The 27,402-nt window shown below is 52.8% G+C and overlaps 2 protein-coding genes across 3 annotated transcripts; both read right to left on the bottom strand.

Moving 5' to 3' along the window:
- Positions 1-3,095: 3,095 nt before the first annotated feature.
- Positions 3,096-13,768, bottom strand: SUV39H1 (SUV39H1 histone lysine methyltransferase). Of its 2 annotated transcripts, XM_061178322.1 has the most exons (6): positions 13,742-13,768; positions 11,474-11,619; positions 9,522-10,184; positions 4,261-4,407; positions 4,048-4,177; positions 3,096-3,313 (listed from the first exon to the last, which is right to left on the bottom strand). In XM_061178322.1, exons 1-6 carry the CDS (start codon positions 13,758-13,760, stop codon positions 3,180-3,182), a joined length of 1,239 nt encoding a protein of 412 aa, XP_061034305.1. In that variant the 5' UTR covers positions 13,761-13,768; the 3' UTR covers positions 3,096-3,179. The 2 variants fall into 2 exon arrangements, with proteins under 2 accessions (XP_061034305.1, XP_061034306.1); XM_061178323.1 differs by lacking the exon at positions 3,096-3,313 and having other exon boundaries at positions 4,072-4,177; positions 9,535-10,184.
- Positions 13,769-18,939: 5,171 nt separating this feature from the next.
- On the bottom strand, positions 18,940-25,696 carry WAS (WASP actin nucleation promoting factor). The gene is made up of 12 exons (XM_061178690.1): positions 25,535-25,696; positions 25,023-25,163; positions 23,965-24,051; positions 23,761-23,863; positions 23,607-23,648; positions 23,460-23,513; positions 22,625-22,799; positions 21,572-21,614; positions 21,216-21,369; positions 20,600-21,006; positions 20,244-20,358; positions 18,940-19,200 (listed from the first exon to the last, which is right to left on the bottom strand). Exons 1-12 carry the CDS (start codon positions 25,664-25,666, stop codon positions 19,145-19,147), a joined length of 1,509 nt encoding a protein of 502 aa, XP_061034673.1. The 5' UTR covers positions 25,667-25,696; the 3' UTR covers positions 18,940-19,144.
- Between the last annotated feature and the right edge of the window lie 1,706 nt (positions 25,697-27,402).

Here is a 27,402-nt window from a genome sequence, read left to right as displayed (position 1 = left end):
GAGCTGTTTGGGGATCTGCCTCAGTGTTTGAAGGCTCTGAGCTATTTGGGGGAAATCTGTGTTCAGTACGTGACATCTCTGAACAGGAATCTGTCGAGAGTGCGAGGTTGCTGAGCTGGTTTAGGTCCCGTGTCCCAGCAGATGTGATTTTGGTGCTGTCTAGCATCATGTTTGTGTTGTGAGGTCTCTGAGCTGTCTGGTGGTCTGAGAAGAGGGTTTGAGGTCTCTGAACCGTTTCTCCGTCTTTACCCAAGTCTGTAAGTTCTCCAAGAAGTTGGTGGGTCTTTATCCCCAGCTGTGAAGTCTCTGAGCTTTGTGGGGGCCTGTAGTCAGATTTTCAGGTCTCTGAACTCTTTGGGTATGTGGGTTGCAAAGTGTGAGGTCTCTGAAATGCTTGGTAGTCTTTCCTAGGATGCCCTGACTCTGAACTGTTTAGGGGTCTGTGTCAGAAGGTGTGAGGTCCCTGAGCCATGTATAGATCTGTTTCCCAGGGTCGGAATTCTCTGAACTGCGTCTGTTTCTGGGCTCTGAGATCTCTAAGCTCTTTGGGGTCTGTGTCCGAGACTTGAGTCTGAGTTGTTTGCGGCACTGTGTTCTAGGGAGCAAGGCCTCTGGGGTGTTTAGTGCTCTGTGTTCCAGGGTGTCTTAGCAACTTGGGGGTCCATGTCTAAGGTATGAGGTTTTGGAATAACTTAGGGATCTGTGTTCAGAGTATGAAGTCTCTCGGGTGTTTGGGTAGTCCATGTCCGGGGTGTCACATCTCAGCTGTTTTGGGGGGGGTTATCTGAGGCTGTGAGGCCTCTGGGCAGTTTGGGACTCGATGATCAGGGTGTGAAGGCTCCAAATAGCTTGGGGAGCAGTATTCCAGATTGTGAGGTATTTGAGATGTTTGTGCATCTCTATCCCACGAATCCGATGCAGTGCATGAGGCAGCATCTGAGGTCTCAGAGTTCTTTGGAAGTCTGTGTCCCCTGGCTTCAGTGCAGCCTCAGTGATGTGGGGTTTATGTCCAGGTATGAGATCGCTGGGCTGTAGGGAGATGTATGTCCCAGGGTGTGAGGTCCCTGAGGTTTGGGGTCAATATCCAGGGTATAAGGTCTATGAGCTGTTTGGAGGCCCATGCCCTAGGTGCCCTGAGGTCTCTGAGCTGTTGAGGATTCTGTCACCTGTGTGTGAGGTCTTTGAAATATTTGGGTATCTATGTCACAGCATGTGCGGTCTCTGAGCAAAACCAAAGGGCACTGGCTCACGTTCAGGTTGAGGGATGATAAAAACAAGGACATATATTTGAAACACCGTCTCGTTGTTATCTGCTTTATACACTGGCACATATAGGTGCTCAATAAATATTTGCAGAAAAACCTTCCCCCAGCACACACAAACTTTTCTCTTTGAATGTAATAGGCAGGCTTTGGGCTCAAAACTTTGAAGAGCAGGGAGGATCCAGCTAGAATTGTGTCATATTTCTGTATCGCCACTGTATTTATTTCTCTGGGTTTTGTTTATGGCCAGTGATCATGGTTTGTCCATTTAAACAGCAATGGATTTAGTTTGCTTTTTCAGTGCATTATAAAATTTAAGTATAAAGCAAGCTTATTTTAGGTTAGGATGTTATGTAGACGACGATGCAAGTGGTGCACTGTGGGGAGTGTTAGTCAAATAGCTGAGGTTGGAGGACCGCGTTCCTGGGCGCCCCCCGGCTCCCAGCCTCTCATGTCCCCAACCCCCACCTACACAAGGTCTTCAATCCCCACACCTTGGTTTGTTCGGTCAATAATTTGTTTTATTGATGCCCATCCCAGGCTGGGTAGGGCTGAGGGATATACAAGACGAGAATCAGATTCAGTCCATGCCTGAAGGTCAGTCTGGGGTGGGGAGCACGGACACACAGATGGACATACAAACGGACACACAGATGTGGCATCTGGTGGCAGGGCACAGTCTCACGTAGGGACACTCTACACATAGGTAGTCAGGGAAGGCTTCTTAGAGAAGACCTCACAGGGGAAGCAAGGGGCGAGGCAGCCATCAGAGCCTTCGCCTTTTGTACATTTGTGGGCAGGTAACTTTTGAGACCGTTGGACCCAAGGTGAGCACAAAGGGCCAGGGCTGGGAGGCGGCAGAGGCTCCCCTCGCCTCACCACACCCTTGTGGGTAAGCCATCCCCACCCCCATTCTTGGCCTGTGCTTTGCCTTCGGCCACATGGGCCCGTTCCTGGGATCCACCTCCATAGTTTCCAAGGCTTCCCTGAGACAATCCACGTGGACCAGGTGCTCTGCCCAGTGCCTGGCACCTCATCAGCACCCCATCAATGCACATTTTGTCCTAAGTGCTATCTACAGCCTAGCCAGGTCTCAGTTCCAGCTCTGGGTAGTCCCAGCAGTCGTTGCACCCCAGGTTAGAGCTCCCAGCACCCTTTGAGCTCCTGAGAGCCCTGGGCACCTTCTATGTACTCCCAAAGGCAGAGCTCAGTCCCAGCCCACCTTAAGGGCTGGGAAAGTCTGGACTGCCTTTCACTGGCCAGCGGGCCATGGGCATCCACTGTCCTTCCAGTGGCATGTGGGTGTCTACGTCTCAGACGCATAGCCCTGAAAGAGAGACCCTACGGCTCTTAGGCCGACACTAGGAGCATGCAAGCATGAGCAGGAACCAGCTTCAGACCCCAGCCTTGGAGACCCCCTTTCTTTCACTAGCACGTTTCTGTGGTAGGGGAGACGAGTGGGCTGGGAACCCTGGGCTCTGGTATCAGCCTGTCCTGGGACTGCTTCCCCACACCCTTGGGGCAGTGGGGAGAGGGCCTGCAGCAGACCCTTCAAGCTCCAGGCAGAAGCAGGTGCAAAAACAAACGTCTTTCTATTCTGGGTCTGCACTGGGGCTCAGCCCTTGGACCTCCTTGCTAGGCAATGAATCCCAACTGCAGAAAGTCCTGGTGCTGAAAAATCATTTCCGAAGGTGGGCAGGGGTAAGTGCAACCCACGGATGGGGCTGGGACAGGGAGAGGGGACTCCTGGAGTCTGTCCTCCCCATGGCCCCGCAGCCCCGAGCATGGGGCAGGTGGGGGCAGGCGGAGGCAGGCAGGAGGCCCTGGCAGTCGTTCCTCGACAGGAGGGCAGCAGTGGGTGGGTGGGGTAGGCATATTTAGGCCCCCATGGTCAGTCTGGCCTCAGACTTCAAAGGGCTAGAAGAGGTATTTGCGGCAGGATTCAGTCCCACACTTGCATTCAATACGGACCCGCTTCTTGGGGGAGCCGGGGAGCCCGGCCAGGCCAAAGTTGGAGTCCATGCGGGTGCTCTCCATGTCCACGGGGTCCACTGTGGAGTCATAGCCGGGGGTGGGGGGGTACTTGTTAGATAGAAGGCCTAGATGAAGTTGTCCCACTGCCCTTTTTACCACGGGACCCAGGGATCTTAGGGGCTGGGAGCCGGTCTGAGATCTGGGTCAGGAATGGGTCACGGGTTGGTGGTTTCAGGCAAGGGCCAGGGCTTAGCACTAGAGGGGTGTTCAGGTATTAGGAAGATGGCCAGGGATTGGGAGTTCTTCGGGGGGTCAGGGAGTTGTCAGGGGCAACCAAGAGGGTTGTGTCAGGCAGGGGTCAGGAATGGAGGGTCACCTGGGCATCCAGAGGGGCATCTGAACTCTCCTGCCAAAGATCCCCCCTCGAGTGTCTCAGAGGTGGCTAGTTGGTCAAGAAGGGGACTGGTTGGAGGCCACAAGGGTGTCCAGAGGCTTAGAATGAGGAAGGCCAAAGGGGGTTAGGAGCGGGGAGGGTTGGGGGACTGGGGAAATTCAGACAAGATTGGAGTCAGGAGGAGTGTCATAACTCTTGAGCCAAACATCCTCCCCCAGGAGCCCTGGGAGAAGGTGGTATGAGGGTCTCAGAATTGGGGTCCAGTGGCTGGGAATGAAGGGACCCCCAAAGGGTAGGCAGGGGTCCAGGAGTCCAGATATGAGACTGGGAGTAAGAGCATCTTAAAGCTCCTTGGGGAGGGGTCCTTGTGCCCCACGTCATCGTGTGTCCCTGCCCGCGGTCCCCTGCCACCCCCACCTTGCATGTTGTAATCGAAGGTAAGCTCCTCGCCTGCCCGGATGGTTCTTGTGGCAAAGAAAGCGATGCGGGGCAGCCGCTCATCAAGGTTGTCTATGAAGACGTTGTACACCTGGAGGTTGGGGTCACACTGGGCAAAAAAGAACAGTGGGAGGGTGAGGAGGGGCCCCAGCCTGCTCCTCCCGACCCCTCGCCCGTCTGCGGGGTACCCACACTGTGGTTGACAAAATGGGAGATGTTGCCGTAATAGGCGGCGTCCACGGTGTACACATCCTCCACGTAGTCCAGGTCGAAGAGGTAGGTGGCGCCCTGGCGGTCGTAGATCTGGCCCCGCCGCTCTGCCTCCTCTGAGGTAATGATCTGAGGAGAAGGCCACGGGGGAGGGGAGGTTGGCCAAGAAGGTTCAGGAAAGCCAGCACAGCTCCCGACCCCCTAGCGTGGCCCCCCTGGAGGAGAACAAGGGAGCAAGGAGGCACCCGCACCCTGCGGCTGGCTCAGCGGGGCTGGGCGGCGTGGACACATGCGAGGCAGTGACACACAGGGTGTGTCAGCCCTTCTCAGGCCTCTGGAGGGCACAGGGAGTCTCAACGGGAGGCGGAGGGTGGCCACAAGGTCCAGGAGTGACAGACAGAGGTCCCCATAGTGAGAGACCCATAGTAGGACATAGTGAGGGGACCCAGATCAAGGGCGAGGAAGAAAAAGACCCAGTGCTCAACAGAGAGGGGTGGGGAGAGTGGGGGTGAGAGAGGCTGACTGATCCAGGGCGAGAGAGCCTGAGGCACTGCAGGACCCAGCACTAGAGAACCGAGCCAGTGCAGGGCAGTGCAGACAGCAAAAGGAACACGGAGGGTAAGCTGAAGAGAGGGGCCTGGGAAAAGGGAGACTGAATGAATGAGAAAGGGACTCAGAAGAGAGAGCTAGAGGCAGAGAGTTAGAAACACAGACAGAATCTTAATGCAAAAGATCCAGGTCCAGAAAAAAGGCCCAAGACCCCAAGGAGTCTGAGATCACAAAAAAGAGACCAAGGCCAAAAACTCAGAGACGGAAGAGGAAAGAAAGGGGACCAGAGCACAGAGCAGAACACCTCGCTCAGCCCTGACACCGCGCACTGCCAACCACTGGTATTTAAGACAGCAGTAGGCATCTCCTCCTCCCCAGATGGGTTCCCATCTGTCCTAGTAACTGGACCATTATCCTAGCCCAGCCTGTCCTTGCCTCCCAAGTGCTGGTGACGGATTCCTCACCCCAGCCCCTGCCACACCCCATCCCTCCTCTCCATCCCTCATGTCCCCTCTTCTGGGCCCATGCCTCTGGGAGAGGTCCCACGGTAGCCAAGATTGCCCCCTCCTCAGCCTGGGTGCCCCTAGAACAGGGCCGGCCTCGTTCTCCACTCCCGGGTTTCTGCCCGGCCCTCAGACACAAGTGCCAGCACAGTACACAGCAGACACGCAGCAGATGCCCGTTATTTGTATCCTGCTTTCTAGCTTGGAGACCTGACCTCTGTCCAGCAGTGGTCCTATAGGCAACTCAGGCACTCTCTTCTCGCCACACCCCTTATTCCTTCCTTCTCCCTTCATCAGAGACCCACTGCCCACCACCACCCTCCTGCCACACTGGGCGTAAGCCCGAGACCCACCCGGGCCTCCTTCCTTGCTCATCCTCACGCCAGCCAGTGACCTTGCTCTTCCTACTTCCGGTCTTGACCAGCCTCCGTTTTCTCTAGCCTCCTCCCTGCCTCCTCCACCATCACCTCCAGCCTCTGCTCCGTGCTGAATGCCGATCAACAACCCCCTTAGAAGACCAAGGCCTATCCCTCAGGCCACACTGCTCACTGCCCCATACTCCAGCTCCGTTCCTTGAGGAACCTGGCTCCCCCATACCCCCAATTTTTGTTTGTTTGTTCACTCATTCATTCAGTGGATTTTCATGAGGCCTACCCTGTGCCTGGTCCCAGTACTCAGGGGTTACAGTTGGGTGGGGGAGACACAGGAACCAGGCTTGGTCCTGGCCCTCAGGGGTCAATTTGGTGGGGAAGTCACAGGGACCAGGCCCAGTCTGGCCCTCGTGGGTCACAATCTGGTAACATAGATGGACTCAGACACCCACAGTGCTTAGAGTTTGAGGGGCAGTGGAAAAGAGATACACCATCTAAAGCAAACTGCAGATCACACAAGGGCTTTGACCAGATTGAAAAGTGGGGACTCTCCTGAGGGACAAAACAGGAGCCACAGAAGCATTTTGAGGAAGAGTACGTCAAGGTCAGTCTCCCTCCACCTCCCAGAGAACACATACTCTTCCTTGTGACATCAGCTCCAAAAGATGTCACTTCTCTGTGCAGCCTTCCTGAAGCTCCCAATCCCCACCCACCGCTGCCTTCAGAAGCCTGGGATCAAAGGACAGCCTCTCCTGGGCTCATGAGCCTACTGGGTGGTGTCTGGGCCAGCTTTTCCCTTTGGGCCCCTCCCCAACCAGAGGGAATGCCCACCTCCTCCCCAGTCTCCATCTTCCTGCCTGTTCTGCCCCTACCTGCTCCCCCAGTCTCCCCAGGAGTGAGTCATACTGCAAACCCTGCAGGGCACAAACGGTTCCTTCTCTCTGTCTTCTTTTCAGTCCCACTCTGTAAGGGGTGGTCCACCCTGAAAACTTGAGAACAAATCAGTCCATGTCCCTGCTCCCCAGCAGTTCTCCGGAGTGACTGGGGAAGACAGATGGGCTAGACGCTGGCAGCTGGGAAAGAGTTTTGATGGGAATGGGAACCAGAAGACTCGGAGTCCAGTTGCTGCTCTGCCCCATCCCGGATATGGGATCCTGAATGTTCTCTCCCTGCCCCCGTTTCCTCAGCCAAACCCCCCTCCCAAATCCAAAAAACACTCCACCAGGTTTGGCAGCATACCAATTTTAGACATTTGGGCCTTTTTTACCCACTTTACTAGCTTGGTGACTCTGAGCACTTTACTATACCTCTCTGGGCCTCAGTTTTCTCATCTGTTGAATGGAGATGACAATGACAATCATCCCAACCTGATAGGGGCTGTTGTCAAAATCCAACAAGATCAGAGATGTGAGAGGGGTTTCTGTTTGTTTTTGTGTTAGGAGTGGTTATGAGTACTGTAGCTTGTCAAAATCTAACAGGCTCCCTGATTTTGTGCACCCTTTCCCAAGAAAGGAAAAACTGCTGCTAATTAAATGATGATATGCCATCATTTAATTAAACTAAAGCGAGACTCACTTTCATTTCAGAGTTGTTAAAATATGAAGAAAGTGCATGTTTCAGAATTGATGAAACAGGCTGTGTTCTCTGCTGGGTGAGGGTGGGGATGTTCTGACAGAACGTGGAAGGCCAGCTCACGTGGAGGGACTGTCAGTGCAGAGGTGGAGAGTGAACGGGGGTCCAGATTGGAGGAGGACAGTGTGGTGAACAGGTCGGGGATATGCCCTTAATTACATAACACCCAGTAGGACAGCACCGCAGGGTCCCCAGAAACCGCCACGTTTACAGCGTGGAGGAGTAAGGACACTAAGGAAGAATGGTGGGAAAGTATTGGGCCCAGGGGACCTTGGGGTGCCAGTGAGCTGAAGACTCTTCCTCCTCCTCGCCTGTCAGGATTCTCCTGTGCTGTTGACAGCTCCTCCAAAGACTGTCAGTGCAGTGAAGCTAGGGATACCCCCTGCTCTGGACTTCCTCTAGGACTGCTGACTCCTGTGGGTGTGGCCACCTCATCCCCTGCACTGCTAACATAGCTCTGGGGCGTGACATCTCTTCCACACTGTCACTGTCCCTCTAAGGTCTGGACATCTCCACCAGAGTGTCAGGGCGCTGAGGGTGTGGACGCTTCCTCCAGGCTGTCAGAGTCTCTTAGGTGTAGACCTGAGCTCCTTCAGACTGTCACTATCCCTCTGGAGTGAGGACACTTCATTTTCCTGAGTGTCAGGGCAGTGTGGGTGTGGACACTTCCTAGGTCAGACCGCCAGGGTCCTCTGGAGAGCCTGCTCTCTTCCTCAGGTCGCTCTGGGACGTGGACACCTCTTCCTACAGATTGTCAGGACCCCTCTTCTCTAGACTGTCAGGAACCCTCTGGGCTGTGGCCACCTCCTCCCTCCTCTAGACTGTCAGGCCCTTCAACATGTGGACGTTTTTTCCACCCGACCACCGGGCTTATCTGGGGTGTGGACATCTCCTTGTCCAGACTGTCAGGGTCCTCTGCAGTGTGGACTGCTCTGCTTCTAGACGGTCTCTGCCCCGCCCCCAGCCCCAGGGGCTATGACCCTCTCTACTTTATAGTTCCTCAGAGCAGGAGCCTCTCCTCTTCATCAGTGTTATCACTACAGTGTGCACATCCTCAGGTGTGCGTCCCTTAGGCCAATTCTGTCACTTCCCAGCCATGTCACACCCCTAAGAGACCCACAGAAATACGGAGGTGTTTGGGGTTGTCATCGTGACAAGGCACACTCATGGATTTAAATGGTCAAGGTCCAGGGATGTTAAATGTTCCCCAATGCATGAGATGGTCCTACGTAACAAAGAACTGCCCCACTCCAAATGCCCACCACGTCCCACCTTAGAAGATGACACTTGCTGTTGCAGATACTTGCTAGTTATTCACCCAAATCCCTTTTTGTTTTCCACTTGCGCATATGGCTGAATCACACTTGACAGCTGCTTTGCACTGAGGTAAGGCCAGTGACTCGGTTCCAGCCAGTAGGTGCGGGCAGACATGATGTGCACCGCGTCCGGGCCTGGCCCCTTAGAAATCTCCCCTTCTGCACCCCCCCAGCCCACTTGCCTCAGGCAATGCTGAGGATCAGAGGCGACTCTAAGGCATGGCAAAGGCACAAGAGGGAAAGAACCTAGGTGGCCACGCCATCGTGTGGAAGGATATGACCCAAATGCCCACACTGGAGGAGCAAACGGACTTATAGCGTGCAAAGCCATTAAGATGTGGGGCTTGTCTGGTCCGGCGGCTAGCCTGCTGGACACAGCCCGCCTTTCCCCAGTGTCCTGCGCGGCTAAAGGAGGAGGTAGCCAACCTCCCCAAGGCATGTCTACATCCTACTCCAGACTGTGTTCCTTTTGTGCAGATTAGTAAAAGGTGCTCCTTCCGGGTAGACACTGCTTGGTGATAAGCTGGACCCTCGTGAAATGAGAAGAGGAAGTGCCTTTTCAGGTGACGCAATCCTGTGCAGACCACACGGCCTGTTAAAAGGAACGCTGCCTGGATTTCAGTTCCCGCTTTCCTCTTTGCTAGGTACCCTTATGAAGTCAACCCAGTCTGGAGGTATTTCAACGTGCCTTTACCAGCTTGGAATACTCGCCCCTGCCAGGATGTCCCTCTCACACTCAGGTTCACCCCCTCAACACCTTTCCCACAGGGAAAGCAGGGAAGCTGCAGGCACACAGTGGGGAGAGCTGGGCGCGCACGGTGGGAACACACATGGGGAGAGCTGCGCACACCCGCCCAGCCCCGTCTCCCTACCTCTCCCACGTACTCCATGACGAAGCTGTTCTTGCGGATCTTCTCCAGCGTGCGGACACCCCAGCCACGTCCATCATCTGTGCGGAAGATGCAGAGGTCATAGCGGATGCCCTTCTGTACCACGCGGTTGGGGCAGTCATAGCCACAGCGGCAGCGGGAGTTGCACTCGTAGATGGGCAGCCCGGCTCGCAGGCGCACCTGGCCCTGGTCATTGTAGGCAAACTTGTGCAGCGACGCCCCAGGGCAACAGCCTCCAGCAGGTGCCCACAAACAGTCTTGGCACTCGCAGCCCACAGCCACCTGGTTGAGGGTGATGCCCTCACCGACACGGTACTCGTTGATGTACACGAAGGCCCGCGGGGGGCCGTCCAGGTCCACCTCGTTCTCCACGGTGATGCGTCCCAGGTGGCTGCGCTTGGCGTTGAGCTCCTGCTCCCAGCGCCGGAGCGCCCGCCTCTGCTTGGCCTTCTGCACCAGGTAGTTGGCCAGGCTTGGGTCCAGGTGCCGGGGTGGCTTTGACCGGTGGTGCCGCCGGAGCAGCTCCCTTTCCAAGTCCTTGTGAAACTGCTTGAGAATGCGCACACACTTGAGATTCTGCCGTGGCTCCCAGGTGCTCTCTGAGTCTGGGTACCCACGCCATTTTACCAGGTAATACTCCTGTTCCTGGGGGGTGGGGTGGGGAGGGATGGGGTCACTGTAAGTGACAGATGAGACCCTTGGGCCAGCCCTCGTGGGACTTCCATCCCAACGCCTGTGGACAACACCCAAACTGTTCCCCCCGTTTCCTGGAATGACTCTGTGCAGCGGTTAAAAAGCATGGGCTCTAGAGTGAGGCTCACTGGGTTCAAATCCCTCGCTCCCGCTTACTATCTGTCTAAATCCCAACTTTTAATTTAATCTCCCAAACATATTCCCTCCTGCTAGCTGTTCAGCCCAGCTCTCGAAGTCATTCTTGACTCCTTTTTCTCACACTCCCCACATCCACTCTCAGGAAATCCTGTCAGCCCCGCCTTCAAGCTACATCCAGAATCCTACACTTCAAACCTCTGTCACTGTCACCACCGTCATCACTCGCCTGGAGTGCAGCAGCAGCCTCACCTGTCCCCCTGCTTCCACCCTTGCCCCTACAGTCTGTTCTCCACACAGCAGCAAGAGGGATCTTTTCTTGCTGAGCGGCAGCTATAGGATAGAGTTTAACTACACAGATTCTACAACTAGACAAATCCTGAATCTGCTGATCCCTAGCAGTGTAAACTTAGGCAGTTATTTAACCTCGCTGGGCCTGTTTCTTCATCTGTAAATAAGAAAAAAAAAAGCTGACATTTTTCTAGCATTCATTATGTAGCAGGTACTGTTCTAAGCAACTTACATGTATTATTAACTAATCTAACCCTCACAACTCTATGTGAGGTAGATACTACTAATTATACCCATTTTATAGATGAGGAAAATTAAGTACAGAGAATTTGGGTAAGTATCCCAGGGTTACAGAGCCAGGATCTGAACCCAAGCATGCTGGCTCCAGGCTGCTCTCTTAACTATCCTGCCATTACCTCCTCTGGCAACAACAACAGTTCCCATTTTACAATGTTGTTGGCGGGATTAAATGAGTTTCTGAAAGGAAGTGCCTGGCACGCAAAGTGCTCAAAACCATTAGCTGTCATTATCTCCACTCCTGGGCTCAACATCTCAATCTTTGCAATTGGTTTGTATTCCTAGGGAGGTGGGAGGAGAGATTTATCTGGGGATTCATTCTGGCTCCTGCCCCTCTCAGAAAGCCACTTAGTTTTCCCACCTGTAAAATGGAGATGATAAGAGGGCCTACTAATCCTATTTTTTTAAGATCAGAGAAAACTGCTTTTGGAAACAGATGTGGGTAATTGGGGGTAAGGGGGCAGGAAGCCAGCTTCCTTGAGTCACCCCTGCCCCGGCCATGGTCACCCCAGACTCACGCGGATCTTTTTGTAATCACACAGGTACTCGACTTCAAAGTCATAGAGATTCCTCTTGGAGATGCCAAGGGCAGGGCAGGAGAGTTTGGCCAGGCGGCACAGGTCCTGTAGCTGATTCCAAGAAGACTTGCAACACACACTGCAGCCTAGAACAAAGGGGGCCAGAAGGAACTATTGCTGGGCATCCTGGCAAGGCCAGGGGTCAAAGAGGACCCCAAATCCTCCCTGGGACTTCCAAAGGACTACCTCAGAGTCAGTGAAATTTAATCCACAGGCCTTCCCAATGCTAAGACCCCTCTACAACAAAAACGTGCCACTCCCATCTACCCCAATGCTCACTGTCCAAGGCTTTCCCTGGAGCAGCAGACTTCCAAGTGGGATCTGCTGCATGGATTGTCCTAAAGGAATCTATTCCCAGAGCTTCCAGCTCCCTCTATACCATTCCTTAAACTGCCTGCAAACCTGCCTGAAGTTCAGGACCTAATCATCCTTCTCTCCACTTTGCAAAAGAAAGAGAACAACCCCCTCCATCTCAGTAGGGTGCATTTCCCCAAGGGGTGTGGGTAGGGATGGGATTAAAACCTCCAGGGCACCAAACAAAGGCGTAACTAGAAAGACTGGTCCATAATCCTTTATCTGAAGCTCCTGGGGCCAGATGTTTTGGAATCCAAATTTCTTTTTTGGATTTTACAAGTGCAGTTCTAGGTATATCCCATACATTCCCTAACACACCCCTACTGTGGTCAGGGGCATCAAGCCATAATCAAATACATTAATAGTTCTGTAGCAAAAGTCTGAATTTTCACAAAAATAGGAGAAAGAAAGCTGCAAGATAGTGGCACTGAACAGTCCCTCCATATAGCCTAGTTTTACCACTGAATGATACCAAATTTAAGTTTTCAGGGCTTTTTGGATTTCAGAATTATGAATAAGAGATTGTGGAGTGGTATTAGATTACAGGAAGCTTCCCCAAATGATTAGTGTAGGTGCTTTAAACCCACAAGGTATATTTTTTCACGCTGCATTTTGATTTTCTCTGTCTCATCCACATTTCTGTGAAGGGTAAAGCTGGCCCAAAGTGGTGTGCTCTGAATTCAAGAACAGACAGAACAATATAGGTTAGTGACAGCAATTATTTTAAATATACCTGGAATGTTTTGGGGGGCTACCAAAAGTTTTCAGGACACACATTTTTTTATTTAAAAAGGCTGCTTTCGGTTCAAGGCATATTCTTAACTACTGTGCTTTAGAAGCCATTTTATCAAATCATTTCACAAAACCCTTATTCCAAATATAGTCAGTCAGTCCTCATCCTGTTTCATCTTTTAAAAATGTTTAATATTTTCTACCTTCCATTACAAAAACCAAACATTTAAACTCATGATGAAATACTCTAGATGTCAACCTACAAATGTACAAGAGTTTTGCAAAATTATTACGTGTGCATTTCCCCCCCTCCACTTAGGCAGGCCTAGTGGAGACTCGGCCTGTACCCACGCCTTCCTTTCCCTGTGATGCCTCTCCCTTTCAAACCCTTAACTTGCTTTTGAAGCCCCGCTAACGTGGTCCCAACTCACATCAGCTGCTGTCTCCGCACTGACCACAGATGGACTCTCCTACCCTCAGAGCTCCCCCTCACACTTGTGGAACCCATCCTCCCCGCAGCTTCCCTCACCCAGAGGGGCCCACCTTCCCCAACACACTGAGTCACCCCTCCTTCCCCGCGCATGGGGGAGTCCAGCTCTCCCATTAGGGAAGCCCCCTTCCCCTCTTCCTGGGCGAGCCCTCTCTGCCGCAAACCCCTCCCCCACCACGCTGCGAGGAAATACCCTCCCCCAGAAGAGTGCCCCGTCCCCTAACTCTGAAAAGGAGGTCCGTCCCCTTCCCACCCCTCCCCTTCCGGCGTCTCGCGTGGACACCAAGAGGGTAACGGTCACCGGCGGCCAATTTTCCCGCGCGCGGGCGCGGCCTCCCAGACAAACCCCCGCGCGTGCGCGCGTCGTCCGGTCGCGACCTGCGGCGCGCGCGCCCCTCCCCTGTCCCCACTTAGCCCCGTGCCCGCCGCGTTCCGAGGCACGCGCCCCCTCCCCTCAGCCCCGCCCAGCCCCGCGCGCCAGGCCCGCGCGCCTCGAGCTCCAGCCTTTCGGCGCCGAGCTTCCGGCTCCCGACCCCGTGGCCTCGGACGCCGGGGCCCCGAGCCAGCGACGCCACCCCTCCAGCCCACCCGGCCCGGCCAGCAGGCCCGCATCGCTGCCGCCACTGCTTCACCTTTTAAATTTTCCGCCATCTTTCCCCACGGCTAACGACATTCGGGCCTAACCGGCCTCGCGAGAAGAGAGCTCGCGCGGGCGTGGCCGAGAACGCGCAGCCTATTGGCCGCGCCGCGCCTCGAGCAACGCCCGCGCGGACCAACCGGCTAGCCGTGACCGGACCCCTCCCCGCCACCCGTCTCGGTCCCGAAGGCGGGTGCTCGCCGGCGCTTTCCCAGAGTGCGTCTGGGCGGCGGCGGCGGCAGCTGAGGTTGCTGGAGGCCCTGCCCGTAAGCCGGTCTGTCTGTCACGCTGTCAGCCAATCACGTTGTCAGCCAGCTGCACGGGGGGATTCTCCGTCCTGTCAGACCCCCAATTACCGCCGTCAGTCCGTCACCACATTTTAACCCCAAGCAGGCCGTGACTCCCCAGGCGGATTACCTCCACATACAGCTTGCTCAGGCAGTCACCCGACTCAAATCAGACAATCACCACGACCACTGTCTCATCAGACCTCCGCCCCCCATTCACGCTGTCAGTCTGTCAATAGTAGCATCCATTCGTGCCCTCGGGCCAGCTGCGAGGCCCTCAAGGCAGACACACGGCGCTGACAACAGCTACGCTGCTCGCTGCTCGTCAGCCAGCCTGTCATTCCCTTAGACTGTCCCTTCATCGCACCTACAGTCGGTCCAGCAACCGGGCTCTCTATCTACCCTGGCTCTGGGAGTAGCTTCGAATCCCCTGGGGAGAATCATCTCACCACCGCCCAGGAAGCCACAGCAACCAGCCGGGCCCTCGGGCTGGCTGTGATCATGTCAGGACAGGCTGTCATTGTCAGCATCTAATGTAGCCCTGGCAGTCACGTTCTCCACTGTCAGTTGGTCACTCTGTAGTTCCCTCAGGTTCCTCCTCATTCACACCATGATCAGGCACTTTATTCCCTCAGAGCACGTAGTCACAGCAGCTAAAGCCTCCAGGCCACCTGTCAGTCGTCAGCAATCTGTCATTTCTCAGGCAAGGCATGCCCCCCATTGGTCGGTCAGTCAGCAGCCTCTGACCCCGGGGCCCTCTTGGGGCGGCTGTGATGCTATCCATGGACAGCCATGGGGTCAGGCAGCTATACTGATCTTTCAGTGGGTCAGCTGGTCTGTGACTCGTTCAGTCTGCCCCTCATATCAGTCAGCCAGGTAGCCATTCTCAGCATCCGACTGACCACATGGTCTGTCAAGCATGCTGTGATTTGGTCAGGATAGACAGTCAGTCACCAGATACAGTTGCCTATCAGGCGGCCACAGATCTGTCCATCAGTCAGCCTGAAATTCCCTCAGGGTAGATCTCCTTTACACATCGCCAGACAGTGTAACATCCAGACAGCCCCTCAGGCTGGGTGTGATTCCTAGCAAGTCAGCCATTTGCAACATCCCGCCACCGAGGCAGGCAGCAACAGCGTGGATCATCAGTCAGCCAGCCTGTAAGTCCCTCAGGAGGCTGCCCATCTTTTGCACCATCAGGTCACCAGCCCCAGCCTGTCCCAGGCGGGCTGTAAGTCAGTTCGATTTTCAGTAGCTCACAGTGTCAGGAAACTGCACTGTCATCTCCTCAAATTGCCCCCTCCCTGTCAGTCCATGAGTTATATAGTCAACCAAACGGTTATACAGTTAACCAAACGGTTATACAGTTAACCACACGGTTATACAGTTAACCACACGGTTATTCTGTGCCTGCCAGGCCAGCTGTGCGCCGGTTGGAGAAATGGCTGGTCAGGCTGAGGTTCCATTAGTCCCTGCTTCATGAGTGGAACAGTTAACAGTGAAGTCCCACCATAGATTCCCTTTCCCTCCCTTATTCCTTCTAGAACAGAGTCCGATGCTGGTCCTCACATGCCCCCAGTCTCCCCAGGCAGGCAGGACCCTCCCAATCCCAGGAGTCCAGGAGGCTTGTCCAACCCACCAAAGTGGTTTAAGGCATGACCTCTTTCTGCCTGAATCTGGGGGAAAATGTAGAGGTTTATGGGTGTTGGGAAGCATCCCTTGGTCTTCCCCAAACAGTACAGTGTAGTGGGTAAAGGCTTGGATTCTAGAGCCCAAGTACCTGGGTTCAATCCCAGCTCCACCATTTACTAAAGTGTGTGATCTTAGGCAGTTTCTGCATCTGTAAAACCTCGGATGAATGACCTTGGGTGGGCATCTCCTGCTCATCTAGAAAATGAATCTTTCTGGGGCTTCCCTGGTGGCGCAGTGGTTAAGAATCTGCATGCCGATGCAGAGGACACAGGTTCAAGCCCTGGTCCGGGAAGATCCCACATGCCGCGGAGCAACTAAGCCCGTGCTCCACAACTACTGAGCCTGCACTCTGGAGCCCACGAGCCACAACTACTGAGCCCACGTGCCACAACTACTGAAGCCCGCGTGCCTAGAGCCTGTGCTCCACAACAAGAGAAGCCACTGCAATGAGAAGCCTGTGCACCGCAACGAAGAGTAGCCCCTGCTCGCCACAACTAGAGAAAGCCCGCGCACAGCAACGAAGACCCAACCCAGCCAAAAATAAAATAAATACGATAAACAAATTTATTTAAAAAAAAGAAAATGAATCTTTCTGGACTAGCACCTTTTCAAGAGACCTCAAAGTAAGAGGCTACCCTGTTATTACTGTGTCCTACTCCCAGCCACTCGTCTGTTCATTCAGAATTAATTTAGTGCCTAACTGTGTATACTGCATCTCCCAGTGTGAGGCCAATACAAGGTTTTATCCATTCCAAGCTGCACAAGTTTGACCTGCTTTTAATGTAAACCTCATATGGACTGTACCACACATACAGAAAAGCACATAGACCATGGGTGACCCATGTCATGAGTTTCACAAGCGAACATACATGTGGAGCCAGAATGCAGGTTAAGGAACAACATCCCCAGCCAGGGCTCCAGAAGCATTTAATTTTTTAACATCTCTGAAATCAGGCTGTGTCTCACAAGCACTGATGGGTCATAATTTAATTGGCAGTACTTTTTCGTCTTTCTTAGAGATACATAGAATAATGACGCATTTTGTAATCAATGGTGACTCAGGATCAGGGACACCCAGTAATAACAATAGTAACAACAGCAGTAGCAGCATCTGATGCTTATAGATGCCTACAAGGAGCCAGGAACTTTGCAGACACCATCTACTTTAATTTTTATCTTCATTTTAATCTTCATTTTAAAGACTGAGGAAACTGAGGCCCAGGGAGGTCAAGCAACTCGCCCACAGTCAACTCTTTTACCACAGGTCTGTGCTTGCTCTAGCCTGTGCTCCTGGGGATTCAGAGGTTGTGTGATGTAAGGTCTTTTCCAGGACAAAGCCTGCCCAAGGGGTTACAGAACTCTGGGTTTGGCGCGGGGGAGGTGGGGGAGAAGTGATATGATAGGCCCTTCCTAGACTCAGTGCTCGCCACGGGAACCGACCAGGGTTGGGTGGGGAGTGGAGTAGGGGATGAAGACTAACGAAAGAATTAAAGGGAACCTGAGACTCCCCCCTTCTCCAGCTTCCACGGCTGCGGGAGAATTCTTAAGGGACAAAGCCAGCTCCCACTCCCCACACCTCCGCCCTCCCCTAACCCCTCAAGCTGCCCTTGGATGGTTCAGAAATTCTTCCATTGGTTTTGCAGATGGAAGAAGTCTGCCCTCTTTGAATTTCCCCTCACCTTTATCTTCCTCCCCCCTTTCTTCTTCCTCTAAAGGTAGGAAACCTGAGATCCTGAATCCACCAGGTTTCAGAAATGGGAAGGAGTAGGCACCTCTATTCTAGGCTTTGATGTACAAGAGTTTCTAATTACTCCTTTGGAAACAGCTTTAAACACCACGGACAGTTTTGACTTGTGCCTTTTTTTTTTTTTCCTGGAGAGAAAGTTCTAGAGGAGGAGGGTGACCCAGTGGGATCCCAGTTGGAAAAGGTTACATATTGTTGCCCCCATTGTATAGATGAGGAAACTGAGGCTCAGAGGTGAGGCATCTTGCCCGGGTTCTAGAGCAGATCTATCTGATTATTAAGTCTTTGCTTCTTCCATTGCCATTGGCCAGGACTTGGTTTGCACTGGGAACTGGGCAGAACCAAATTTTATAATTAAGAGGGAGATCCTGCCCATCAGGATCCTAGTGTGTGAGTTGTGTGCATGGAGAGTGGGGAAGTCTGACCATCGAGTACTCTCTTGATCTAATATTGTGTTGATTGAACTTTTTTTTAAAAAAATAAGTAAGTGAATGAACAAATAACTCTCTCACTCATTCACCACACTCAGCCTCACACCAAGCTTTTTCCCACCTCAGGGCCTTTGCACTGGCTGTTCCCTCTGCCTGGAATGCCCTTCTCCCCAAATATTCACATGGTTGATTCCTCTCTCTTTAGATCCAGAATAACAGTCACCTCCTCCAAGTGGCTTTCCCTGAACATTCCATCTTAATGTCACTTCCCCTCAGCACATCATAGCACTTATCATGATCTATAACCATCTTTTTTTAAAATTAATTAATTAATTAAATTTATTTTTTGGCTGTGTTGGGTCTTTGTTGCTGCACGCAGGCTTTCTCTAGTTGTGGCGAGTGGGGGCTACTCTTCGTTGCAGTGCGCAGACTTCTCATTGTGGTGGCTTCTCTTGTTGAGGAGCACGGGCTCTAGGTGCGCGGGCTTCAGTAGTTGTGGCATGTGGGCTCAGTAGTTGTGGCTCGTGGGCTCTAGAGTGCAGGCCCAGTAGTTGTGGTGCATAGGCTTAGTTGCTCCGCGGCATGTGTGATCTTCCCGGACCAGGGCTCGAACCCGTGTCCCCTGCATTGGCAGGCAGATTCTTAACCACTGTGCCACCAGGGAAGTCCTATAACTATCTTTTGTTTCGATTTAATTCCTTGTTTCTTGTGTGTCTTCTGCCCTAGAATGTTGACCTCACAAGACCAAGAATTTTTGTTGTTTTTTTCCCACTGCTTTATCCCTAGCCCCTAAAGTAGTGCCTGGCAATAAATATCTGTGGAAAGAAAGAAGGGCAGAAGGAAACAAAGAAGTACAGGCTAAATGACCGAGGGAACAAATGAATGAATGAATGTATACCTATAAGGTTAAATAAATGAAATGGGAATAAAAGGGACTTTGGGGAAAAAGGACCCCAAATTCCCACATTTGGAATATAAAGGAACTAAGATTTAAAGAAACAAAAAGACAGTTATTTTATTTTTGTTTAAAAATCCTTGAGTGAGTGAGGAGAACTGAGAAATTGTGTATAAAAAGGTCCCCTGCTATTGCTAGGGTGAGTGTCGGGGGGGGGGCAGTCAGAGATAACAGCATTGAAGGGGTGGGTGGGGAAGAAACGGGACTTAGGGGCCTGGAAGCTGAGAGTGGAGGGTAGCGAGCAGGGCTGCCAGGGGAGTGAGCACAGAACAGTGGGGGTGGTGGTGACTCAGTCGTCCCATTCATCATCCTCATCGTCATCGCCGGCCTGGTCCTCCCCTTCGTCTAGAGGGAGAGAGAAAGAGTGGAACTCAGGATGGGCAGGAGGGTTCAAAAACCCTGGGGAGGGGGGTTACTAGGGCCTGGGAGGTTGGGATTCAGGGCCCTGGGGGACTGAGATCTCGTGCTTGGAAATTAGATCTGGGGCCTGTGTGTTGGATGAAGAAGGGGCCCCCTCAGAGGAGGGAGATTTAGGGGCAAGGTAGGGGCTATAGCTGGGGTCTGGGTTCTAGTTGGAGTCGAGGTTAATATTATTGTCAAAAATGTGTGGTTAGTTGGGATATTATTGTCACACAAAGGGTTAATTTTAACAGACTTATCACTTAATGGGGTGGATTTAAATATTAGCAACGGTGGAGGAAATTACAATATTATTGTTTCATAATGGGTTAAGGTTAACATTGTTGACACGGAATGGGGTTAATGATGATGTCATGGTCAAAGATGAGGTTCGTTATGATATTGTCATGTAATGGATTCATGTTTATCTTGTGAACAGACTCTGGGGTTGATGTTAGTATTATTGTCAAAGTTGGAGTTAATTATATTATTGTCACATAATAGGTTGAGGTTAATATTATCCTCATATAATTGTCATATAATGACAATATTGTTGACACATTAAGGGATTAATGTCAACGTTATTGTAAAAGATTGGGTTAGTTATAATATTATCACATAATGTGTTAAGGTTAATCTGTTGACACATGGAGTTAGAGTCAATATGATGGTCAAAGATGGGGTTCTTTATAATATTATCATCACATAGTGGGCTAATGTTAATACTATTGAACATATGGGATTAATGTTAATATTATTGTCAAAGATAGAGTTAATCATATTACTGTTACATAATGACAGTTAACATTGTAGAAAAAGAGACTGATTAAAGATTCATGTTTATGCTCTCATCAACAGATGGGGCTAATGTTACTATTGATGGTGGCTGTTAGGGGTGTTTTTAGGCTGACACTAGCTGGGAACCAGGGTCGGGGTCCCGGCAGGATGGGCTCCGAATGGCAGGCTCGCAGGGGAGGGGGGGCTCTCACCCGAGGAGTGGATGGCTCTGCTTCTCTTCTGCATCACGTGCATCAGGGCCCCCACCAGCCCCTCGGAGCTCTGAGGTGGCGGTTGCAGCGCTGAGCTCTCTGGGGCCCCAGGGGTCTGCAGCAAGCAGGGTCCAGCACACAGGGCTCAGGGCCTGTGAGAGGAGCGCTTCTCCCCGCCCCTCATCATCCTTTCTCCTCCCACACACTCCAGCCTCCCCACCAACCTCCCAACCCTATCACTCAACCCCCAAATCCTGGGACCCCCATCAGTCTCGGCCCTGGCCCCCTAATATCCTGACTTGTGCAGCACACCCCAGAGTCCCAGTCCCCCAATCCTCCATCACGCCGGCCCTCACCTTGTTCAGCTGAATTCCCTGCCGGATTTGATCCAAAAGCGCCCCCCGACCCCCACCAGGGGCCAGGCCCCCCACAAGCCCCAGAGAAGGAGGGGGTGGGGGAGCGATTGGTCCGTCCCCAGAGCTGGGTGGTGGCGGTGGTGGCGGTGGTGGCGGAGGCAGGGGTGGCCCCCCAGCTCCAGGGGGGGGAGGGGGCGGTGGTACAGAGCGTCCAGTGGCTGGAGGGGGTGGTGGCGGAGGGCCCCCTCGGCCCGGGGGTGGGGGCCCCCGGGGAGTTGGCGGGGGAGGAGCACCTCCCGAAGGTACAGGGGGTAGTGGGCCAGAGCGACCCTTGTTACTCCCCACAGCTGGGGGCCGGGGGGGCTGGTTCCCTCCTCGGGATGGCGGTGGGGGCGGTGGAAGCGGCTCTGAGGGGGAAAGATAACACAGAGCTATTATTATAGTCTTCTTCAGAGCCTCAGTTTTGCTCATTTGTAAAATGGGTACCCTAACCGACCAACTCCCAATTCAAGCGGTATAGGGGTTTCCATGAGGACTGAGTGCCTGCAATGTATCTCTTAGAGATCAGCTACCAGGGTTGGAGAAGAAGGGGGTGTCCAGAAAGAGGGGGGCTCACCCTGGCGCCTCATCTCCTTCCGCACAGCCTCCAGCCCGCCCTGGTTCTCAATGAAGTCATAGATAAATTTGGAGGTCTCCGCATCAGTGAGCTGGGCCTCACTGATTCCCGCCCTGGAGAACAGGCTCCGCAGATCTGGGTCCAGGTTGTTCACCTGCCCAGGAGGTAAAAGGCCAGGGCAGGGGTAGGGGAATAAGGTGGGGAGGGAAGGGGCACAGATTATCATGGGGTCCACCCCAGAGAGGGATCTAAGAGGGGTGTGGGAAGGGTGGGGTCTGGGGGTAGGTCTGGAGCAGCGGACTATGGAAAGGTAGGTGGGAGTTGAGTGGGGTCCAGGGGACTTTGGAGTTACTCACGTCAAATCCATTCTGGGGGTCCCACCCCACGTGGCTGACATGTCTGGAGGAGGTGAGGAGACCCCAGTGAAGCCCCACGGCCCTTCCTTCCCTCTCTTCCTAGTGAAACCCTCTTGCCCTCTCCTGCCCAGAGGGACTCTGAGGGGCCAGAATTAATGAATGAGTCTTAAGTGAATGAATGAGTGAGAGCAGTAGTTATGGAACTAGAAGGGGTCCATAGTTTGTGGTACCCATCTGTCCGCCCAGCCCTCTTTCCACCATCCATCCACCCATCTATTTGCCCACGTAGCCATTCACATTCACCTGTCGGACCATTGATCTATATACATTTGTCTCCCCACTCATCTGTCCACACACGTCTATTTACCCATTTGTCCACCAATCTGTCCTAACCCACACTTGTCCATCCACCCATCCATCTACCCATGTGCCCATCTTTCCATCCATTCACTCACTTGACTACCCATTCAACCACACACTTCTGTCCATTTACCCATTGAACTGTCCATTCATCTGCATATCTGGCCACCTATCCATCCCCATCCACCTTGTCTGTGAACAAATCAGCCTATATACCCATCAGACCACATACTCATCCACTCACCCATCCATCTACCTACCCACTTCCCATTTACCCATCTATTCATTCTCCAACCCACCCATTCATTCCTTCATCCAACTATCCATCTACCCACCCATCCACTCACCCACCAGGCCACCCAGGGTGGGACTAGGGTGGGACTAGATTGAGGTGAGTGAGGTGCCTAGGGAGCAAAATTTCAGGAGGCACTCACTCTCTGAGCCATGAATTGTAGTTGCATGACCCGGAGAGTGACTGCATCTGTAAAAGTTTGCAACCTTGGTGCCTTTGGTGCCTCTCCCTAGTCCCGGCTTTGAACCCACCCACCTACCCATCCACTCATCTACCTACTCACCCACCCACCCATCCATCCATTTTCCCATCCTTCCATCCACTCAACTCTCCTCCTATCCACCTGCTCATCTGCTCCCCCACCCCCAGGATCCGTGAGCCCACTGGGGAGAGGTTCTCACTTGAATCCACTGGGTGCCCCAATATCAGCCTTGCTGATCTTTTTCTTCCCTGAACGTTTCTTATCACTTGGACCAGGCCCAGGTGCAGGGAGCCCACGGTATCGTGAATTCGTGATGTCTGGGTTCTGGATGTCCACTGTCACCAGCCCCAGGGACAGTGAGCCAGCTGCTGGGCCTGTGGGGAAAAATGGGTGACTGGGCCACTGACAAACTTACCTACCAACCAGAGCATAGGAGCAAGAGACAGGAAGATGGTTGAGGGAATCTGTGTGTTTGATGGTCATGGAAGGAGTGGGTGAGGGGTCCAGATAGGGTTTATGGACAAGTGGGTGGGTGGGTGCCACAAACCATCCATACATTCACTGATTCATTTATTTATTTATTTACTCATGCTTATCACTTAAGTACTGACTCATTTATTCACTGGCTCATCGACTAATTTGTTAAATTATTCGTTCACTCATTCAATAGTTGCTTTCTTCACTGATTGAAATGTTATATCACTTATTCACTTATTCACTGCCGAATTCATTCAATCACTCATTCATTAACTAATTTACTCAATCATCCATCCATCTATTCATCCATTTATCCACATACCCACTCACCTATACATCTCTACACCCACTTATACATCTATCTATATTTTCATCCTTCCGTCAATTCATGCCCCTGTTCAACCATCTTTCCACCACCAATCCATCCACCCACACATTCACTCACTTATCGCTGCACCCACCCACCTACTCATCCATCCACCCACTCCCCACCTGTGTATCCATTCACCCCCCCACCCACCTGCCCACGTAGAGACACAGGAAAGAACAGCACTCACCCCCTTGGTCTCCACCTGGGTGTGGGGGCAGGGGTGGGAGCCCTCCTCTTCTCTCTGGGAAGACGGAATGGGTAGAGAGCTATCGCAACCCTGCCACAGGTTCCTGGGCTAGCCCCTTCTTACTCCTCCTTGCACTAGAGGACTCACCTTCATTGGCTGGCACTGGTGGAGGGGGGAGCTGGCGCCTGTCTGTGGAGAGACAGGTGGACTGGGAACCAGAACCATGAGAGGGGCTTTTCCAGCTCCCCACTCTTGCACTCACTTCTGCTCAACCTCTTTTCCTCCCCCAAGGCCTCCTCACCTCCACCTTGCCTCTGATTTCGTTTTTGTATCTTCTCCTGCACCAGGGTCCGGAAGGCCTGGGCCTCACCCTCGTCTGCAAAGTTCAGCCCCGCTTGGCAGTCCTGCACGTGCGTCGGGGGTCAGTGGCCTTCCAGGCCCCTCACACCTTTCCCATCTCCTCCCTGAACCCCAACTGAGGCCCAGGGGTTAGGTGGTCACTTACATCTCCAGCGAAGGTGTGGAAAAAGGGGGTGGGAGTGGAGTAGACCAGCTGTGAGTACAGCTCCTGTTCCCAAAGCAGCCGGCCAGCCTGGAGAAGTGGGGAACACACTGGCACTGAGGCGTGCCCTGGGTGGCAGGCCTCTGTTTTCTGGACAGGGAACATGGTATACAAACTTGGGGTCCCGGGATCTGATTTGGAGATTTCCAGCTCTGCATCGGAGAGTTGGGGGTCTAGGTGTCAGATGGGGAGGGTTGGGGTACAGTATGGGAATCAGACACTTCAGTGAGAGATTTGGATTTGGGGTCCAGGGCCCTAGATGTGGAACTTGGGGGCTTGAATTTGAGGATTTTGGACTCTAGTCCTAGGAAACTGAGCCCATTCGTAGAATCATCCCAAATCCCCCCTTTTATGGGGGACTTCATTTGGGCAGGTAGGGCTCCAGTATTAGGAGTTGGGGTTGAGATTTGAGGTTCAGACATATAGACTTGGGAGGTTATTTTGGAGGGGGGTTCAGCCAACGTCTGTGCAATTTGAGGTTTGTAGAGCAGAGTTACGGCTTAGGGGTTTGGTCAATATTTTATGGCCTTGGGATCTTGATGTGGTCCTACTGGATCTACCTTTATGGTTTAGAAGGATAAATTTGGGGTTTATGCTTAGAGAGTTTAGGTTGAGGATTTGTGGAACAGATTTATGACTTAGGAGCTAGGCAAAATTCTGGAGTTCAGGAGTTTTGATGGGCGATTTCTGAGACCCAAAATGTTGAGTTTCGAACAGATTGGAGGTTCAGGTAAAAATACAGTAGTCATCTTTTTGGAGTTTGTGGAACAGATTAGACTTAGGAGGTATACTAATATTGGGGTTATAGATCTTGACATGAAGACTCTGGGGCCAGTCATCGCAGACTTAGAAAGACAAACCAGAGGTTGACATTTGGATGAAGTCTTTGGTTCTGGGGCTCAGGGGTTCATTGATCTGCCTGAGGGCTCAGGGCTATGGACACAGCTCTGGGTTTGTGGGTTGAAAACTGGGTTGTCTGTCCAGTGGGAGGCGGGGGTCACCTGAAGGCCGTAAAGGCGGATGAAGTAAGACTTCTGGGGGTTATCCTTCACGAAGCACACAGCCCCACAATGTTCCTTGGTCCAGTGCTCGGCTCCACGGGGCAGCGCCAGGTACAGCTGAACAACCGCGGTGGCCAGCGTCTGGGAGGGGAGAGCAAGACTCAGTGGAATCTGGTCAGGGGCAGCCAGAGGGTCTGGGAACCAGACCTGGTCCTTCCTTGCCCATGGCTGTCATGGCTCTGAAGGAAGAGCCGCAGCCAGAGGGAAACTGAATGGACATCGAGATCTTCCTGGGATTGGTGAATGGGGGGTAAGTGGATTCTAGGAGAGATGATGGAGAGGAAGAGGACGAGGGGAAGAAAGAGAAAGAGAGGAGGATGGGGAAGATGAGGAGAGAGGAAAGGGGGGAAAGGATGAGAGGGGGAGGATGGGGAAGATGAAGAGGCGGAAGAGGAGGAGGAGAGGAAGAAGAGGAAAGGGAGACAGGGAGGGCCAGGAGATCCCCAGCTCACCCAGCATTTCCGTCCGAGCATCTCAAAGAGTCGCTGGTTCTCATGGTCCTGGAGGAGGGTGGAGGGTATGTTCTGCTGACCCCCTGGTCCTCCACGGCCCCCAGGCCTGCCTCCCGAAGGGCCCCCACTCATGGTGCCTCCTGCCCTTGTCCTCTCCGGCTAGGCTCTGAGTGCAGGGTAAGAAGAGGAACTTTCGCAGTGAGCAGGGGAACAGGAAGTGCAAAAAACCACAAGGGAAACAAGTCCTCCAGGGGCCCCTCGGTGGGCCTGGCCTCCTCCTCCTCCCCTAGACTGGGGCCCTCCTCCATTTGACTGGTTAGACCCATGTTTTGGACCAGTTCATGTCTTCCTCCTTTTTTCTTACTCTCTGGGGCCCATCTCCCTCTAACTAGCTCGGGCCCTCCTCCCCCTGGTTGGCTGGCAGCAAGAGCTAGGCCACTGCAGCATTTCTGCAGTGTGGCGGGGAGCAGTCATGGGCTGGGCGGCCTCCTTCCTCCCCAAAGCATCTAGTTAGTCTGGGCCCGAGGTCCAAGGCCCCTAGCGCTGAAGGGTTGCTGCGCTAAAGCTTTTCCTTTAATTACACAGCGAGCGCCTGGGATCCCACCCCTCTCCTGAGACCCCAACAACTTGCTCGCACCCAGCTCAACTTCCCCATCCTTACCCCTGCCTCCCTGCAGCTCCCAAATTACTTGCTGCTTATCATCCCCTTTTTGTAAGAAACGGATTTTATAGCATATATAAATGCCTAAACAACATTTTGTTTAGTTGCTGTTGCCTTTGAACTTTTGAAAGTATGTAATATTTGGAGACTTGTCTTTCCCCCCCACTCAACATTCTATTTTTATCTAACAAACATTCATTAGCACTGAACGTGTGTGCCAGGCACTGTTCTGAAATATTGACTCATTGAAATATTGACTCATTGAAATCCTCATATCAGCTCGGGGACACACACGATTTTTACCGTGTCCATTTGATGGAGGGAAACTGAGGCACAGAGTGGTTAAATGATTTCCCCAGTAGCTCCTAGCTAGCAAGTGGTAGAGCCCAGATTGCATGCCAAGCGGGTTGGGTACAGAGTGTGCACTTTTCATCAGGATGCTCCACGCCTGCTCTGTTACTAAGATTCGTATTTGCCTGTTACTGCTATATAGTATTCTATTGTGTTACTGTACAATTTGTTCATATTCTCCTGTTAACAGACATCTGAGCTGTTTCTGGCTTTTGTGGTTGGCAGCAAGGCTACTGTGTTCCCTCCTGTACGCATCTCCTGGTCCACGTAGGCATGCACACTCTCAGGAGGGGAATTGGGGCGTTGTAGGGTTTGCATAGCTCTAACTTTGACAGACTGTTTCCCCAAGTGAATGCCAGCTCGGTCCCCACTCCTCCCTGGGCCTGTTGCCTGTTTGGAGACGCGAAGTTCTCAGGTACACATACAGCAGCTTGGGGGAGCTGAGCACGTCTGGGGTGTGCCTGGCATTCCCAGGTACCTGAAGGGAAACAGCACATCTCAAGGCAGGACCCACAGTCCTACCTGGAAACCTGTATGGCTCCCACACCTGCAGGTGCCAAGCTTCTCTCTTAAGCCTAGGCTCAAGGCCCCTTCTGGTGTGGCAATTCCAACCTCCCTCCCTCCTTTCTCTGCTCACAACCCAGCGAATGGTGCTCCCAACTTACCGGGTGATTTCATACCTCCCGGCCTGGAGCCCCTTCCAGCCTGTTCATTAGGGCAAGGTCCTGCTTTTTCCTTAGGAAGCCACTGCATTCATTCATGTTGACACTGTTCATTGAGCTCTCACTGTGTGCCAGGCATCTCTCCAGTAGCTGGCACAAACTAGACACTCAATAAATGTTTCTTGAAGGAATGA

Source organism: Eubalaena glacialis, chromosome X (assembly GCF_028564815.1).
Source record: "Eubalaena glacialis isolate mEubGla1 chromosome X, mEubGla1.1.hap2.+ XY, whole genome shotgun sequence".
NCBI classification, from domain to species: Eukaryota; Metazoa; Chordata; class Mammalia; order Artiodactyla; family Balaenidae; genus Eubalaena; species Eubalaena glacialis.
Note: the sequence above shows the minus strand (reverse complement) of the source record. Positions and strands in the feature narration are given on the sequence as shown.